Source organism: Polyodon spathula, chromosome 44 (assembly GCF_017654505.1).
Source record: "Polyodon spathula isolate WHYD16114869_AA chromosome 44, ASM1765450v1, whole genome shotgun sequence".
NCBI classification, from domain to species: Eukaryota; Metazoa; Chordata; class Actinopteri; order Acipenseriformes; family Polyodontidae; genus Polyodon; species Polyodon spathula.
In genome coordinates, this window is record NC_054577.1 from 906,793 (window position 1) to 925,976 (window position 19,184).

Sequence of the window (19,184 nt, forward strand, 5' to 3'; positions counted from 1 at the left end):
GCATTGGATTATAGTGAATTACACTGAATTATATTGAATTGACTTGAATTAAATTGCATTGCCTTGTACTGAATTGCATTGACCGGTATTGAATTGCATTAATCTGTATTGAATTGCATTGATCTGTATTGACTTGCATTGAGCTGTATTGAATTGCATTGACCTGTATTGAATTGCATTGATCTGTATTGAATTGCATTGAACTGTATGGAATTGCATTGACCTGTATTGAATTGCATTGAGCTGTATTGAATTGCATTGAGCTTTATTGAATTGCATTGACCTGTATTGAATTGCATTGAGCTGTATTGAATTGGACAGGCGTGTCTGTCTGCTTGCAGGACATGGCGGAGTACACTGTCACCCTGGTCACATCAGACCTCCCCAAGTCTGGGACGTTCAGCACGGCGCTGCTCACTCTTATTGGGACGGAGGGGACCAGTGAGGAATTCAAACTGGACACGCCACACCAGAACCTCTGCCCAGGATCGGCAAGTATCCGCTACGTCTTTTTTATATACAGTGAATATCCCTTATAGGAGTATAATAAAGTGTAATAAAGCACACAGAGGTATGCTAAAACCTGCTTTACCAGACCTCTCTGTGCTTTACAATGCTTCCCTGTGCTTTACCACACCTTTCTGTGCTTTACAATGCTTCCCTATGCTTTACCACACCTCTCTGTGCTTTACAATGCTTCCCTGTGCTTTACCAGACCTATCTGTGCTTTACAATGCTTCCCTATGCTTTACCAGACCCCTCTGTGCTTTACAATGCTTCCCTATGCTTTACCACACCTCTCTGTGCTTTACAATGCTTCCCTATGCTTTACCAGACCTCTCTGTGCTTTACAATGCTTCCCTATGCTTTACCAGACCTCTCTGTGCTTTACAATGCTTCCCTATGCTTTACCAGACCTCTCTGTGCTTTACAATGCTTCCCTATGCTTTACCACACCCCTCTGTGCTTTACAATGCTTCCCTATGCTTTACCATACCTCTCTTTGCTTTACAATGCTTCCCTATGCTTTACCAGACCTCTCTGTGCTTTACAATGCTTCCTTATGCTTTACCATCCCTCTCTGTGCTTTACAATGCTTCCCTATGCTTTACCAGACCTCTCTGTGCTTTACAATGCTTCCCTATGCTTTACCAGACCTCTCTGTGCTTTACAATGCTTCCCTATGCTTTACCACTACCTCTCTGTGCTTTACAATGCTTCCCTATGCTTTACCACACCTCTATGTTTACGTTACAATGCTTCCCTGTGCTTTACCAGACCTCTCTGTGCTTTACAATGCTTCCCTATGCTTTACCAGACCTCTCTGTGCTTTACAATGCTTCCCTATGCTTTACCAGACCTCTCTGTGCTTTACAATGCTTCCCTATGCTTTACACAGACCTCTCTGTGCTTTACAATGCCTCCCTATGCTTTCTGTGGTGGAGAGACCACGAAATGTACTTTACAATGCTTCCCTATGCTTTACCAGACCTCTCTGTGCTTTACATGCTTCCCTATGCTTTAGCAGACCTCTCTGTGCTTTACAATGCTTCCCTATGCTTTACCAGACCTCTCTGTGCTTTACAATGCTTCCCTATGCTTTACTGTACCTCTCTGTGCTTTACAATGCTTTCCTATGCTTTACCAGACCTCTCTGTGTTTTACAATGCTTCCCTGTGCTTTACCGGACCTCTCTGTGCTTTACAATGCTTCCCTATGCTTTAACCACCTTTGTCAAGGCTAAAAGGTCAATGTGTGCTTTACAATGCTTCCCTGTGCTTTACCGGTAGACATGACATTGTCTCTCCCTCTCTGTGCTCTACAAGGCTTCCCTATGCTTCACCAGAAATGTTCAGTATCAACAAGACAAAGCGGAGAAAGAGATTGTTCGAGACAGGTGATGTAGTTGTTTTAGAGAGGTGTACATGACTATTCTCACTGTCCTCGCTCTCTCTCTCTCTCTCTCTCTCTCTCTCTCTCTCTCTCGCTCTCTCTCTCTCTCTCTCTCTCTCTCTCTAACACTCTCTCTCTAAAACTCTCTCTAGGGAGGAGAGAAGGCAGAGAGGAGACCACCTCCGACAAGACCAGGCCGACTTGTCATCTCGGCCGGCCCGAAGGGGCCTCGACGGACCGTGACGGACTTCACGCACACCTCGAGGGTCACAAGGAGCGTCGTCTCTGGAGAGGAGTACTCCTCCTACCATCACACCTGTGCGCACGCTTACTCATGTCTGTCGTCTCTCCTCTGGGGAGGCTGGTTCTGGTCCGGCTGCACACAGAGAGCAGGCCAGGCTTCCCGGAGCTGGCCTGGCACTGCCGGGAGGTGCGTGTGGAGCTCCCAGGTGGACCAGCGCAGCACTTCCCCTGCATGAAGTGGATCAGTAGTGTGGACAGCGTGGAGCTGTGGGAGGGAGAAGGTACCTGGGTTATACAATTAATTCATTTGGTAGACATCTTTATCCCAGGCGACTCACACAGGTGTTACAGGGCAGCGCAGGCTTAAAATACAAGCTTCATATTGAAACACAATGTAGTTTATAGTCAGTGCAAATAATAACACTGCTAGAATATGAACTGAAAGTCAGATCGGGCGTCTCGCCGCCAGCCACACTTCAGACGGCACAACCACAACGTCTCGCCCGCCAGACGAAGACTTCGACGTTCACACACAAGTCTCGCCGGCAGGACATGTGTGAAGCTGCAGGGTGTGTTTCAGAGCGGGCGGTCTGTGTGAAGCTGCAGTGTGTGTTTCAGAGCGGGCGGTCTGTGTGAAGCTGCAGTGTGTGTTTCAGAGCGGGCGGTCTGTGTGAAGCTGCAGTGTGTGTTTCAGAGCGGGCGGTCTGTGTGAAGCTGCAGTGTGTGTATCAGAGCGGGCGGTCTGTGTGAAGCTGCAGTGTGTGTTTCAGGGCGGGCGGTCTGTGTGAAGCTGCAGTGTGTGTTTCAGGGCGGGCGGTCTGTGTGAAGCTGCAGTGTGTGTTTCAGGGCGGGCGGTCTGTGTGAAGCTGCAGTGTGTGTTTCAGGGCGGGCGGTCTGTGTGAAGCTGCAGTGTGTGTTTCAGGGCGGGCGGTCTGTGTGAAGCTGCAGTGTGTGTTTCAGGGCGGGCGGTCTGTGTGAAGCTGCAGTGTGTGTTTCAGGGCGGGCGGTCTGTGTGAAGCTGCAGTGTGTGTTTCAGGGCGGGCGGTCTGTGTGAAGCTGCAGTGTGTGTTTCAGAGCGGGCGGTCTGTGTGAAGCTGCAGTGTGTGTTTCAGAGCGGGCGGTCTGTGTGAAGCTGCAGTGTGTGTTTCAGAGCGGGCGGTCTGTGTGAAGCTGCAGTGTGTGTTTCAGGGCGGGCGGTCTGTGTGAAGCTGCAGTGTGTGTTTCAGGGCGGGCGGTCTGTGTGAAGCTGCAGTGTGTGTTTCAGAGCGGGCGGTCTGTGTGAAGCTGCAGTTTGTGTTTCAGAGCGGGCGGTCTGTGTGAAGCTGCAGTGTGTGTTTCAGAGCGGGCGGTCTGTGTGAAGCTGCAGTGTGTGTTTCAGAGCGGGCGGTCTGTGTGAAGCTGCAGTGTGTGTTTCAGAGCGGGCGGTCTGTGTGAAGCTGCAGTGTGTGTTTCAGAGCGGGCGGTCTGTGTGAAGCTGCAGTGTGTGTTTCAGAGCGGGCGGTCTGTGTGAAGCTGCAGTGTGTGTTTCAGAGCGGGCGGTCTGTGTGAAGCTGCAGTGTGTGTTTCAGAGCGGGCGGTCTGTGTGAAGCTGCAGTGTGTGTTTCAGAGCGGGCGGTCTGTGTGAAGCTGCAGTGTGTGTTTCAGAGCGGGCGGTCTGTGTGAAGCTGCAGTGTGTGTTTCAGAGCGGGCGGTCTGTGCTGCAGCTGCAGTGTGTGCACACCAAAGTGCTGAAGCTAACAGCCCGCCTCCCCAGACAAACGGGACCGCGTGCAGCGCACCCAAAACCAACCAAGTACTGCCCGCAGCCTGACCACCCCAATAGAACGGGAAGCGAACTGTATAGCCAGCCCCTTCACACTTCAACGGACAACACAACAAAACGTGCACTGCCAGCATCCCATAGAGAACCGACGACAGGTATGGGCCAACCCTGAACCACCCCATAGCACCCCTCTAGCACCTCATAGCACCCCTCAATCAACCCTCCAGCACCCCTCAATCACCCCTCCAGCACCCCATAGCACCCCTCAATCACCCCTCCAGCATCCTATAGCACCCCTCAATCACCCCACCAGCATCCTATAGCACCCCTCAATCACCCCTCCAGCACCCCATAGCACCCCTCAATCACCCCTCCAGCAGCACCCCTCAATCACCCCTCCAGCATCCTATAGCACCCCTCAATCACCCCTTCAGCACCCCATAGCACCCCTCAATCACCCCTCAACCGCTCGTGGGGTAAACCACCGTGGCGGGAGTAGTCCTATTAGCGAATCCTATAGCACCCCTCAATCACCCCTCCAGCATCCTATAGCACCCCTCAATCACCCCTCCAGCATCCTATAGCACCCCTCAATCACCCCTCCAGCACCCCATAGCACCCCTCAATCACCCCTCCAGCATCCTATAGCCCTCAATCATCCCACCAGCATCCTATAGCACCCCTCAATCACCCCATAGCACCCCTCCAGCACCCCATAGCACCCCTCCAGCACCCCATAGCACCCCTCCAGCACCCCATAGCACCCCTCAATCACCCCTCCAGCACCCCATAGCACCCCTCCAGCACCCCATAGCACCCCTCAATCACCCCATAGCACCCCTCAATCACCCCTCCAGCACCCCATAGCACCCCTCAATCACCCCAGAGCACCCCTCAATCTCACCTCCACAACCCTATCCCTTTTTTAACTCTCTCACACTTTCCATCTCTCTTTCACTATCCCTTATTCGCCTCCTTTCTAGAGCCTTTCTTGATCGCTCCCACCCTCGCTCTCTCACTGTCTCACCCTCACTATCTCACCCTCACCCTGTCTCTCTCTCACTATCTTACCCTCACCCTCTCCTCACTATCTGACCCTCACCCGCCTCACCATCTCACCCTCTCTCTATCTGACCCTCACCCTCTCTCTCACCCTCCTATCCTGCAGGTGGCGCACTATAAATGAGGGGCTGCCTCGCTGTGTGGACATGACATCATTGGAGCAGCTTGGACCCGATTTCAGATACACGCGGAGCGGGTACAAGAGAGAGTTGATCAGCATCCATTCGTCACAGTACATTGTAATAAAGCACAGTGAAAGCATTGTGACGCACAGAGAGGTGTGGTAAAGCATAGGGAAGCATTATAAAGCACAGGGAAAGCATTGTAAAGCACAGAGAGGTCTGGTAAAGCACAGGGAAGCATTGTAAAGCACAGAGAGGTGTGGTAAAGCATAGGGAAGCATTGTAAAGCACAGAGAGGTCTGGTAAAGCATAGGGAAGCATTGTAGAGCAAAGAGATGTCTGGTAACACATAGGGACGCATTGCAGAGCACAGAGAGGTCTGGTAAAGCATAGGGAAGCATTGCAGAGCACAGAGAGGTCTGGTAAAGCATAGGGAAGCATTGTAAAGCACAGAGAGGTCTGGTAAAGCATAGGGAAGCATTGTAAAGCACAGAGAGGTGTGGTAAAGCATAGGGAAGCATTGTAAAGCACAGAGAGGTCTGGTAAAGCATAGGGAAGCATTGTAAAGCAAAGAGAGGTCTGGTAAAGCATAGGGAAGCATTGTAAAGCACAGAGAGGTGTGTTAAAGCATAGGGAAGCATTGTAAAGCACAGAGAGGTGTGGTAAAGCACAGGGAAGCATTGTAAAGCACAGAGAGGTTGGTAAAGCATAGGGAAGCATTGTAAAGCACAGAGAGGTCTGGTAAAGCATAGGGAAGCATTGTAAAGCACAGAGAGGTCTGGTAAAGCATAGGGAAGCATTGTAAAGCACAGAGAGGTCTGGTAAAGCATAGGGAAGCATTGTAAAGCACCAGAGAGGTGTGGTAAAGCACAGGGAAGCATTGTAAAGCACAGAGAGGTGTGGTAAAGCATAGGGAAGCATTGTAGAGCACAGAGAGGTCTGGTAAAGCATAGGGACGCATTGCAGAGCACAGAGAGGTCTGGTAAAGCATAGGGAAGCATTGTAAAGCACAGAGAGGTCTGGTAAAGCATAGGGAAGCATTGTAAAGCACAGAGAGGTCTGGTAAAGCATAGGGAAGCATTGTAAAGCACAGAGAGGTCTGGTAAAGCATAGGGAAGCATTGTGAAGCACAGAGAGGTCTGGTAAAGCATAGGGAAGCATTGTAAAGCACAGAGAGGTCTGGTAAAGCATAGGGAAGCATTGTAAAGCACAGAGAGGTGTGGTAAAGCATAGGGAAGCATTGTAAAGCACAGAGAGGTGTGGTAAAGCACAGGGAAGCATTGTAAAGCACAGAGAGGTCTGGTAAAGCATAGGGAAGCAATGTAAAGCACAGAGAGGTGTGGTTAAAGCATAGGGAAGCATTGTAAAGCACAGAGAGGTCTGGTAAAGCATAGGGAAGCATTGTAAAGCACAGAGAGGTCTGGTAAAGCATAGGGAAGCATTGTAAAGCACAGAGAGGTGTGGTAAAGCACAGGGAAGCATTGTAAAGCACAGAGAGGTGTGGTAAAGCATGCTGCATAGCAGTTTCATCCAGTCCAGGTTTTACTACCAGCTTGATCAGCCTCAGTGTATCTAGGTAACAAGCTCAGGTGTGTCTTATTATTAAACTCCCAGTGAAAGCAGGGCTGGATCACACCGCTCTGCAGCGGGAGTCTGATGCCAGCCCCTGCTGAGGTTTCTAATCTCTCTGGTTTTTAATGCAGCCCCGGGTTCAGTTCTCACTACCTGAGGGGGTTTGCTGAGCGCTGTGAGTCGTGGAAGAGTTTCGAGGAGATCGAGACCCTCTTTATCTTCAACTGCCCCCCCAGCAGAGCTGCCCACGCCCAGGTCGCTTGGACTCATGTTTCGAGGACACTCCAGAAGATTCTTAGACTGTCAACTGACCCCCAGTAGAGTGATGCATCCACAGGTGACTCGCCCCCCACACCTCTTTCTAATTGCTCCGTTTCAGGGCTGGGCAGAAACAGCCATTAGCACAAAAATTAGTCTCGACCCACACACAATCAACTCTGACGGGGGAGATGTGTCGGGTGGGTGGCAAGACAGGTGCCACCCCGTAGAACTTTTTAGCTGTGAGGGACCACACACAACACACACACCCCGAGACTGAAGACACACCACACCACCACACCAGAGCTGGTAGGGCTCACACACACAAACCGAGTTAGAGTGAGAGACTGAAGACACACACCACCACACACCCACAGCAGCCGAGGGGACACACACACACAAACCCACGAGCTGGGGGATCTGAGAGAGCACCACTGTCACACACACACGCAGCCCCGAGAACACACACACACACACACACCCCGAGCCGGAGGACATGTAGAGCCCGGAGACACACACACACACACACCCCCGGAGACTGAGACACACACACACACCCCGAGATGACCACACCCCCACACACACCCCGAGACTGAGACACACACACACACACAGACTGACTATGTGTGGGTTGTGACCCACAGACAGACACACACACACACACACACACACACTATGACTCTGTTGTGCTGTGTTCGGGGCTATGACTCTGTTGTGTGTGTTGGGGGCTCTGACTCTGAGTGTGGGGGTTGAACCACCCACAGCCACGTGAGACTGAGGACCAACCACAACACAAACACACACACACAGAGAGACACACACACACACACACACACAGCCCGGACTGTGTGGTGTGGTGGGGGCACTGACCCGAGTGACTGAGACACACCACTGACCCTGCAGACTGAAGACACACCCTACGGGGCTATGACTATGTGGTGTGTGGGGCGGACCACACCACCACCGAGACATGTAGTTGGGGGGGCTCTGACTCTGTGAGACCTGGGCCCCGAGGACTGGTGAGTGTGAGGACAAACACCACCCCTGACGACTGGAGGACCCCACCCCTGAAGACACCACACACACTGACACACACACTGACACTGAGACACACACTACATACACCCACACACACACTGAGACACACACACACACACACACACACTGACACAGGGACACACACTCTCTCTCAATTCAATTCAATAAGCTTTATTGGCATGACAGGAATAAACAAGTTTTGCTAAAGCAATGACAATGTATGAGAAAGAAAAACAACAGACAGACAGACAGAGACAGTACAGTCACATGTAGATTTTATGAAATTTAATATTATCAGGGAAAGGTCATATTTTTTCTCAGTCTAGACTTTGGCAGGAGTATAACCCTAACCCCTAACCGTGGCAGCTAACCCTAACCCTAACCCTAACCCTAAACACTACACCCTAACACTAAAACCTAAACCCTAACCCTAACCCTAACCCTCTGTGTGTTTCTGACAGATGTGTTTCTTTCATCCACTAGGGGGCACTTCTGAGTTTTATAAAGTCTGCAGGGAAATAATTACTCTCCTCATCTCTCACCTCCTCCCCAGATCATAGTAACGGGAAGTCAGCATCGCGAGAGAGAGACCCCTCCCCCTGCCCCTCCTCCTCCTCCTCTCTCTCACACTGTCTCTCTCTCTCTCCCCTCTCCCGCTACCCCTCCCCTCCTCTCCTCTCTCCTCCCCTCCCCCCCCCCCCCCCACCCCTCCTCTCCCCAGCGAGGTAGAAGAGAGCGGTACTTTCGAGAGGGGGGGAGAGAGGCGTAGGGGAGAGGGGTAGAGGGAGTTCTCTCTCCCTCTCTCTTCTCTCTCCTCTCCTCTCTCTCTCCTTTTCTCTTTCTTCTTTCCCCTCTCTCTCCTCTCTCTCTCCCCATCTCTCTCCCCGGAGGGCGGGGGGAGAGGAGGAGATCCCCTGTCATAGAGAGGGGAGGGGCCTCTCTTCCCCACCCACCCCTGACCATATCTATCCACCTACCTCCAGGGGAGGGGCTATACTCCCCGCTGTTCCTCGACCACCTACCTATCCGATACTAGAACAATTCTCGAGGACAATAACCCAGGGATATACTAAAGAGTCTCGTCTCCGCCCATCCCCCCCCTCATCTCTCTCCCCCGCCTCCCTCTCTCTCTCCCCCTCCCCCCCCCTCTCTCTCCCCCCCTCCCCCCCCCTCTCCCCCCCTCTCTCCCCCCTCCTCTCTCCTCCCCTCCCCCCTCTCTTTCATACAAGCGAGAGTGACCGTCCAGTCTGAGTAAGAACCAATAGTTCAAAAGGACTAGCCAAACGTTGGGCTCAACAACTAAGCGGTCGTTACGTTCTGGGAGTACGGGGGGTTGGACCGCCAGTGGGAGGGCTCTACCAAGGTCGGCAAGAAAGGGGTCGTACGTGGAGAGACGGGCGGCTCTATACCTCCAGCACAGACAATGTAAGTGTGTGGTGTGTGTGTGTGTGTGTGTGTGTGTGTGTGTGTGTGCATGTCAGTACAGGTCGTATAGAGACAAAACAGAAAATCACAGACAGATACTATCACAACACAACAAGAGACCCGACACAGGCAGAGAGTTAGTTGTGTGTGTGTCTCTGTGTCTCTGTCTCTCTTTCCAGTTACCAGCAGCGTTGTCTCTGTGTCTCGGTTGCAGCGGGGGACTATATTCCTGGCGGACTACGAGATTCTGGAAGGTGTCCCGGCTAACCTTGTGAATGGGCAGCAACAGCACCTAGCCGCTCCTCTGTGCCTTCTCTACAGGAACCAGCAGGGGGAGCTGCTTCCCATAGCTATACAGGTAACTCACTGTAACAAAGGCACTGGACCCCAATGCACTGTGTGTGTGTGTCTCTCCGCCTCTCTGTATCCTCTCTGGGTCTCTCACCCCTCTTAGCTGAAGCAGAACCCTGGCCCTGATAATCCCGTGTTCCTGCCCTCGGACTCGGAGGCAGACTGGCTCCTTGCTAAGATCTGGGTGCGAAACTCCGACTTCCAGTGCCACCAGTTAGGGTCACACTACCTGAAGACGCACATGCTGGGAGAGGCGTACTGCGTGGCAACACTGAGACACCTGCCTGGGCCACACCCGCTACACAAGGTACCCAACACTGACAAACAGCACCATACAACAACACAACAGCACTAACAACACAATACAACAACACAACAACACTGACAAGCAACACTGACAAACAACACAATACAACAACACAACAGCACTAACAACACAATACAACAACACAACAACACTGACAAGCAACACTGACAAACAACACAATACAACAACACAACAACATTGACAAACAACACAATACAACAACACTGACAAACAACACAATACAGCAACACTGCAATACAATACATCAGCACTGCAATACCACACAATACAGAAACACAGTAAAACACTGCAATAAAACAACACTGCATCGTTGGCGTCCTTTGAGGAGCCAACTCACCCAGGTCCTGAGACAAGTGAGCCGCTCTGAACCGGACCAGCTCTGGTGGGCTGCACCGCCTCCCTGCCTCGCCGTCTTCCTGTTTCTCATGTTGATGATGACCCCGCCCCCTCCTCTCTGTCTCTCATGTTGATGATGACCCCGCCCCCTCCTCTCTGACTCTCATGTTGATGATGACCCCGCCCCCTCCTCTCTGACTCTCATGTTGATGATGACCCCGCCCCCTTCTCTCTGACTCTCATGTTGATGATGACCCCCCCCCCTCCTCTCTGTCTCTCATGTTGATGATGACCCCGCCCCCTCCTCTCTGTCTCTCATGTTGATGATGACCCCGCCCCCTCCTCTCTGTCTCTCATGTTGATGATGACCCCGCCCCCTCCTCTCTGTCTCTCATGTTGATGATGACCCCGCCCCCTCCTCTCTGACTCTCATGTTGATGATGACCCCGCCCCCTCCTCTCTGACTCTCATGTTGATGATGACCCCGCCCCCTCCTCTCTGTCTCTCATGTTGATGATGACCCCGCCCCCTCCTCTCTGTCTCTCATGTTGATGATGACCCCGCCCCCTCCTCTCTGTCTCTCATGTTGATGATGACCCCGCCCCCTCCTCTCTGTCTCTCATGTTGATGATGACCCCGCCCCCTCCTCTCTGTCTCTCATGTTGATGATGACCCCGCCCCCTCCTCTCTGACTCTCATGTTGATGATGACCCCGCCCCCTCCTCTCTGACTCTCATGTTGATGATGACCCCGCCCCCTCCTCTCTGTCTCTCATGTTGATGATGACCCCGCCCCCTCCTCTCTGTCTCTCATGTTGATGATGACCCCGCCCCCTCCTCTCTGACTCTCATGTTGATGATGACCCCGCCCCCTCCTCTCTGTCTCTCATGTTGATGATGACCCCGCCCCCTCCTCTCTGTCTCTCATGTTGATGATGACCCCGCCCCCTCCTCTCTGTCTCTCATGTTGATGATGACCCCGCCCCCTCCTCTCTGTCTCTCATGTTGATGATGACCCCGCCCCCTCCTCTCTGTCTCTCATGTTGATGATGACCCCGCCCCCTCCTCTCTGTCTCTCATGTTGATGATGACCCCGCCCCCTCCTCTCTGACTCTCATGTTGATGATGACCCCGCCCCCTCCTCTCTGTCTCTCATGTTGATGATGACCCCGCCCCCTCCTCTCTGTCTCTCATGTTGATGATGACCCCGCCCCCTCCTCTCTGTCTCTCATGTTGATGATGACCCCGCCCCCTCCTCTCTGTCTCTCATGTTGATGATGACCCCGCCCCCTCCTCTCTGTCTCTCATGTTGATGATGACCCCGCCCCCTCCTCTCTGTCTCTCATGTTGATGATGACCCCGCCCCCTCCTCTCTGACTCTCATGTTGATGATGACCCCGCCCCCTCCTCTCTGTCTCTCATGTTGATGATGACCCCGCCCCCTCCTCTCTGTCTCTCATGTTGATGATGACCCCGCCCCCTCCTCTCTGTCTCTCATGTTGATGATGACCCCGCCCCCTCCTCTCTGTCTCTCATGTTGATGATGACCCCGCCCCCTCCTCTCTGTCTCTCATATTGATGATGACCCCGCCCCCTCCTCTCTGACTCTGTTTCAGCTGCTAATGCCTCACTTGCAGACCACCCTGCAGATCAACATTCAGGCCCGGGCCTCGCTGCTCGCTAAAGGGGGCGTCTTTGACAAGGTAAGAGGGGGTACCCCAAAACCTCAGCACTTCAGGGCTCTGTCAGACTTTTTGCTTTGAACAGTTTCTGTGTTCAGGCTGGTAAAATATTTCATAATAATAATTTATAATTCAAGTGAATCGTATCAAATATGTACCCTTTTCCCACAGGCAAAGCACAGCAAAGTGTAATAAAGCACAGGGAGGTGTTGTAAAGCATAGGGAAGCATTGTAAAGCGCAGAGAGGTCTGGTAAAGCATAGGGAAGCATTATAAAGCACAGAGAGGTGTGGTAAAGCATAGGGAAGCATTGTAAAGCACAGAGAGGTGTGGTAAAGCATAGGGGAACATTGTAAAGCACAGAGAGGTGTGGTAAAGCATAGGGGAGCATTGTAAAGCACAGAGAGGTCTGCTAAAGCACAGGGAAGCATTGTAAAGCACAGAGAGGTGTGGTAAAGCATAGGGGAGCATTGTAAAGCACAGAGAGGTCTGGTAAAGCATAGGGAAGCATTGTAAAGCACAGAGAGGTGTGGTAAAGCATAGGGGAGCATTGTAAAGCACAGAGAGGTGTGGTAAAGCATAGGGAAGCATTGTAAAGCACAGAGAGGTCTGCTAAAGCACAGGGAAGCATTGTAAAGCACAGAGAGGTCTGGTAAAGCATAGGGAAGCATTGTAAAGCACAGAGAGGTGTGGTAAAGTAACATGTCCGACATAACCCTCACTCTCCCCCCCCCCCCCCTCTCTCTCTCTCTCTCCCCGGCAGTCGATCTCATGTGGCCTGGATGGCGCAGTGGCTCTTATCCACAGAGCGATGCAGCGCTTGCGCTACAGCGCCCTGTGCCTGCCGGAGGACCTACGAGAGCGCGGTGTCGACTCGCTGGATAACAATTACTTTGGCAGAGACGGGCTCAGAGTGTGGGGTGCTATACACAGGTACTGAGGAGCCAGAGAGCGAGATTGTTGTATGACTGTGTTGCGTTGTTGTGCGACTGTGCTGTGTTGCATTGTGGTGTCGTGTGACTGTGCTGTGGTGTGTTTGCAGGTTTGTGGAAGGGTTGCTCCAGTTCTTCTACCCCAGTGACAGTGCGGTGCAGCAGGACTCAGAGCTGCAGAGCTGGATCACAGACATCTTTCAACACGCCTTCCTGGGGCTGCAGCAGACAGGTACTGTGAACACAGACTGCCTGCAGAGTGAGGAGCAGGGGGTTGTTCTTTAAAGAGCCGCTCCAAGAGAAACAGAGTCCCAGAGGCAAGCGATTCGCTCACTGCAGAGGGAAGTCAGGGACTAGTTGAAACATTTATCAAATGGCTTAATTTGACCTTTTCAATGTGTTTTCTTTCTTGTTTGTGTGTCTGTTTCTCTGTTCTCTCTCTCTCTGTCTGTCTCGTCTACCTGCAGGCTTTCCCCAGTCATTCCAGAACAGGGCAGAGCTGGTGAAGTTCGTTACCATGGTGATCTTCAGCTGCACTGCGCTGCACGCTGCAGTCAACTTCTCTCAGGTAGGGGGCGCCATTCAGACAAATCCAAAGATCCAGCGCCTGAACCAAATTGAATTCCATTTTTCTGGACCCGTGTTCTCCCCGCTCACGTTCCCCTCCCTGTCTCGCTTCTCAGCTGGACTTTAACCTGTGGATGCCGAACTGTCCCGCCAGCCTCCGCCAGCCCCCCCCCAGCAGCAAGGGGTCCCTGACCCTGCAGGACCTCCTGCATCGCCTCCCCGAGGTCAACTCCACCTGCTCTGTGCTGCTCACTCTGGCCATGCTGTCCCAGCCATCCAGCGACTATGTGAGTACGGAGAGCAACCAGCACAGGGAGCAGGGGAGCACTTTAAAACACAGAGAGCAACCCAGCACAGGGAGCAGGGGAGCACTTTAAAACACAGAGAGCAACCCAGCACAGGGAGGAGGGGAGCACTGTAAAACACAGAGAGCAACCCAGCACAGGGAGCAGGGGAGCACTGTCAAACACAGAGAGCAACCCAGCACAGGGAGGAGGGGAGCACTGTAAAACACAGAGAGCAACCCAGCACAGGGAGCAGGGGAGCACTTTAAAACACAGAGAGCAACCCAGCACAGGGAGGAGGGGAGCACTGTAAAACACAGAGAGCAACCCAGCACAGGGAGCAGGGGAGCACTGTCAAACACAGAGAGCAACCCAGCACAGGGAGCAGGGGAGCACTGTCAAACACAGAGAGCAACCAGCACAGGGAGCAGGGGAGCACTTTAAAACACAGAGAGCAACCCAGCACAGGGAGCAGGGGAGCACTGTCAAACACAAAGAGCAACCTAGCACAGGGAGGAGGGGAGCACTGTCAAACACAGAGAGCAACCCAGCACAGGGAGCAGGGGAGCACTGTCTGACACAGAGAGCAACCCAGCACAGGGAACAGGGGAGCACTGTCAGACACAGAGAGCAACCCAGCACAGGAAGCAGGGGAGCACTGTTAAACACACAGAGAGCAACCCAGCACAGGGAGGAGGGGAGCACTGTCAAACACAGAGAGGTCTGCTAAAGCATAGGGAAGCATTGTAAAGCAGAGAGAGGTCTGGTAAAGCATAGGGAAGCATTGTAAAGCACAGAGAGGTCTGGTAAAGCATAGGGAAGCATTGTAAAGCACAGAGAGGTCTGGTAAAGCATAGGGAAGCATTGTAAAGCACAGAGAGGTCTGGTAAAGCATAGGGAAGCATTGTTAAAGCACAGAGAGGTCTGGTAAAGCATAGGGAAAGCATTGTAAAGCACAGAGAGGTCTGGTAAAGCATAGGGAAGCATTGTAAAGCACAGAGAGGTCTGGTAAAGCACAGGGAAGCATTGTAAAGCACAGAGAGGTCTGGTAAAGCATAGGGAAGCATTGTAAAGCACAGAGAGGTCTGGTAAAGCATAGGGAAAACAACAGGATCACCATCATAGCCAGCAACACACCACTTTCCAACAATTCACTGATCTCCCTTATAGATTCAGTTTCAGTTTTGCATTCCCGTTCTCGATTGTGGTGCGCTGGCATTGACACGAGAACAGTACAAGGACTGAAACATTTGCAGAAACAGCTCCTCAGAATTCTCCCCCTGTGCCAATCTGAAAAAAAAAAATCCAAATGCCGTTTTTGCCTCTTTCGTCAGCTTGTATTTCTTCAGGATCTTCCCTCTGATCTTTGACAGTCTTTTTCCAGCTTGAATTGCCAGTATTTTTCACACAACTGTGCGGCAAGAAGATTGTGGAAAAGCAGTACATTCTTAACCTTATCAAACTGAGATCTAATCTGTTGGGTAGCTTTTGGAGAAGCATTTTTCTTACTGTTAACCTTTGATGCCATTCTTTCCATCTGCTTTTGTGCATCAGTTAGCCGCTTGCTGGTTTTGATTTATTTTTCATTTGCGTCTTTTGGATCTTTGCTCTCTTTTTGATAACTGTGCACTGCGTATTTCACAGGCTCCCACTGTTTACTTGACCTCTGAGCAGTTGTCTTTGGTTTCCTTTTCCTGAAAAGGAAAAATGAAAATATAAGTTAATACAATTGAAAATATATAGCGAACAGATGAAGAATGTATTTTAAAAATGTATATAATTAAATATGTATTCAGTATCTCTTGGTAAACTTTAATTTTATCACAATATACCATATATTTAAAACTGTAATTCATTTACACAAGTTTATTACACATGTAATAAACATAATCCCATAATTGAAAATATTTACCTTCATTTTTCTACATAATAAAGATATAAAATGACGAAGCTCCCTCTGCAATTTGTTGTGACTTCCTCATTTGCATGTGACCAAATAGACACATTTTTATAAAACTTTATTTTTCTGTGATTTGTGCTTTGTGATGGTAAAGACGGCAAAACTAAGGGACAACCATGTTTTCTGACAAGAAATAAAAGTAAAACGCATACTGTCAACTGTACATTCAGACATGAAAGAATGTTACATTACTGCAATACTTCTACAAAAAAAAATGACAAAACAGATGGAAAAAACAGAGAAGGGACAAGTTCAAAGCAATGAAATATGCAGGGAAAGTACAACAAAAATTATATTAACACAAATAATATGGAAAACGTATGAATTGGCATAGTATGCTCGGCTACATTGTGTGCTCGGATACATTGTGAAAAGTGTTGAATTTAAATCAAGGGAAGTAATGTTAAAACTGTACAATGCACTAGTAAGACCTCATCTTGAATATTGTGTTCAGTTCTGGTCACCTCGCTATAAAAAAGATATTGCTGCTCTAGAAAGAGTGCAAAGAAGAGCGACCAGAATTATTCCGGGCTTAAAAGGCATGTCATATGCAGACAGGCTAAAAAAATTGAATCTGTTCAGTCTTGAACAAAGAAGACTACGTGGCGACCTAATTCAAGCATTCAAAATTCTAAAAGGTATTGACAGTGTCGACCCAAGGGACTTTTTCAGCCTGAAAAAAGAAACAAGGACCAGGGGTCACAAATGGAGTTTAGAAAAAGGGGCATTCAGAACAGAAAATAGGAGACACTTTTTTACACAGAGAATTGTGAGGGTCTGGAATCAACTCCCCAGTAATGTTGTTGAAGCTGACACCCTGGGATCCTTCAAGAAGCTGCTTGATGAGATTTTGGGATCAATAAGCTACTAACAACCAAACGAGCAAGATGGGCCGAATGGCCTCCTCTCGTTTGTAAACTTTCTTATGTTCTTATGTTCTTATTACAAGGCATTATGTGACATTATAATTGTACATATATGTTATATAATAATATATATATATATATAAATACTATATATATATATATATATAGATAACACATTATGTGATCAAATCAAATATTTGACCCATATCTCAAATATCTCATTGACTCCACCTCCCAGATCCCGCTGGGGTGCTACAGGGACCCCCCCTTCACAGAGGAGACCCCTCGGAATCTGGTCTCGGAATTCCAGGCGGCTCTACGGACTCTGGGGGCGGAGATTGACGATCGCAACGCTGGATTGGAGCTGCCGTACAGATACCTCCGACCGGACCTGATTGAGAACAGCGTGTCCATCTGAGGCCATCTCACCGCAAGACAGCAGGGCTTAACAATTAAAAAATATATAAATAAATAAAATAGGATCAGCAGAGCCCCGGCTTCAGATTTTGGTAAGCGAAGTACAGCTTGCAAAGTACACATCAAGCACAGTGATCATACAGCTGCAAAGTACACATCAAGCACAGTGATCAATTCAGATTATAACGCTATTTCCCTTTTCGTTTTCTGTCTAATATTTTATGTCTTTTCCTAAGTTGGGGGGTCATGAACTTATACACAGAAAACAACTTGAAAGCTCGAGGTGTTTTTTTTTTATTTTTTTTATTTTTTAAGAACAGGTCATGTGTACAAATAAGATGTTTTCGGGTCACTGTGACCCGTGGTGTTTATCTGTGTAGATTTGTGAGCAGGAATAAAACAATCTTCTTTAATTTGTTATTGTATTATTATATTTGTATTATTATCTCTGGAAATGGCTTTCAGGATTCTCAGCTTCATTGCTTATGGTGAATAGGTTGTAACTGATCAGTTATTTTTGAAGGCCTGTTTTGTAATTTGTAATATTATATATTATATATATATGCATGTACTGTATCTGTGTGTGTCTGTCTCATTGTGTTGTGTGTGTGTGTGTCTGTCGGAACACATTGTGTGTGTGTGTTGTCTGTCTCATTGTGTTGTGTGTGTGTGTGTGGCTGTCTCATTGTGTTGTGTGTGTGTGTGTGTCTCATTGTGTTGTGTGTGTGTGTGTCTCATTGTGTTGTGTGTGTGTGTGTCTGTCTCATGTGTACACACCCAACACAGGACAGCGAAGAACTTGTCTCACACACACAGAGTTGTGTGTGTGTGTGGTGTCTCATGGTGTTGTGGTGTGAAGTAACATTGTGTTGTGTGTGTGTGTGTGTCTCATTGTGTTGTGTGTGTGTGTGTCTCATTGTGTTGTGTGTGTGTCTGTCTCATTGTGTTGTGGGGGAGCACAACAAGACACCAAACACAGAGCACGTGTGTGTGTGTGTGTGTGTCTCGTGTGTGTGTGAAGGGATGCAGCTAATAATCTGTGCACGTGTTGTCTCGATGCTGGGATGGCACGTGCACTGCAATTATCTGTGTCCTTTTGCACTAATTCCCCTGTCCATTTAATCTGTGTATCATTGCACAATATGGGAGTCCATGTAAATAGCTCATAAGCATGAGAAACGATGTGGGGGGGGGTGTCTCCATGACAACAGCGATATGGTAACGATGCAGGGAAAGTTATAAAGTGATAAAGCCACTCAAAACACACAGCCCATCCCTGTGTGATGAGAGCTCTTTCAAAACACCATGCTCTCTCAGTGAGTCCTCAGGGTGTGCCCAGACAGTTTATTTGGACCTGCGTGCAACTTGCTATGGCATGGGGCTACCCTTTGCCCCGATCGCAGCCTTGACGTGGCAACGTGGTTGGAAGGTGTCTCCAGGGATCCCCCTGAGTCAGTGAAGGAAGCTAAGTAATGTTTTATATAAAGTCTCATCACGGTTGAGTAATCAGACATAAACCAAACTGTAAGTGTGAGAGAGACAGACACCCTTATATTGTTATTATCAATCAATCAGCAGACACTTTGATCCAAAGCGACTCGCAGAGACTAGGGGGGTGAGCTCTGCATCACCAACAACCGCTGCTGCTGCTGCAGAGTCTCTTCCAATAGGACCTCGTTATCCCCAGAATGTAATATTCTCAACTGAGTTGACAATTGAGTAAATCAGTTACTCAGCTGAACCCTTAATTGAGCTATTCGTTAACTTGATTGGGGGGGAGGGGTGGGGGCTGGGAAATCCCCTTCTAGAAAACGTTAGCAGCGGGTTTCGTTCCAAAGGGCTGAGAACGTGTGATTGCGTTCCAGGGATGGGTCGGGAGAATTTACTGCTTTTCCTTATCGGTCAGGGATTGACATAAACTGTTTGATGCTGCCCGACTAGGAGAGGGTCCCATCTTTACGGTCTCATAAAGGTTTATAGCTGTGCATATTCCTACTGGGAGCGGCAAGGAGCTCCTTATCAGTGTAAGAACCGCTGGACCAGCAGGTAAAGGTTGAAAAGCAGGCTGTGATTGATCAGCAGCACCAT

General features: G+C 49.7%; 1 protein-coding gene across 1 annotated transcript in view; it reads left to right on the plus strand.

Annotated features, from left to right (window-relative positions):
- The window catches only part of zgc:152891 (uncharacterized protein LOC767741 homolog), a 21,355-nt gene extending 4,127 nt beyond the window's left edge, over window positions 1–17,228 (plus strand). Inside the window, exons 2-14 of the mRNA XM_041237329.1 lie at window positions 342–495; window positions 2,046–2,425; window positions 2,647–2,705; window positions 5,067–5,156; window positions 6,786–6,971; window positions 9,505–9,733; window positions 9,830–10,033; window positions 12,006–12,092; window positions 12,834–13,003; window positions 13,113–13,234; window positions 13,470–13,570; window positions 13,686–13,856; window positions 16,918–17,228. Coding sequence (XP_041093263.1) covers window positions 345–495; window positions 2,046–2,425; window positions 2,647–2,705; window positions 5,067–5,156; window positions 6,786–6,971; window positions 9,505–9,733; window positions 9,830–10,033; window positions 12,006–12,092; window positions 12,834–13,003; window positions 13,113–13,234; window positions 13,470–13,570; window positions 13,686–13,856; window positions 16,918–17,097 — 2,130 coding nt within the window. The 5' untranslated portion in view covers window positions 342–344 and the 3' untranslated portion in view covers window positions 17,098–17,228. The remainder of the gene's footprint in view (window positions 1–341; window positions 496–2,045; window positions 2,426–2,646; window positions 2,706–5,066; window positions 5,157–6,785; window positions 6,972–9,504; window positions 9,734–9,829; window positions 10,034–12,005; window positions 12,093–12,833; window positions 13,004–13,112; window positions 13,235–13,469; window positions 13,571–13,685; window positions 13,857–16,917) is intronic.
- Window positions 17,229–19,184: the final 1,956 nt, after the last annotated feature.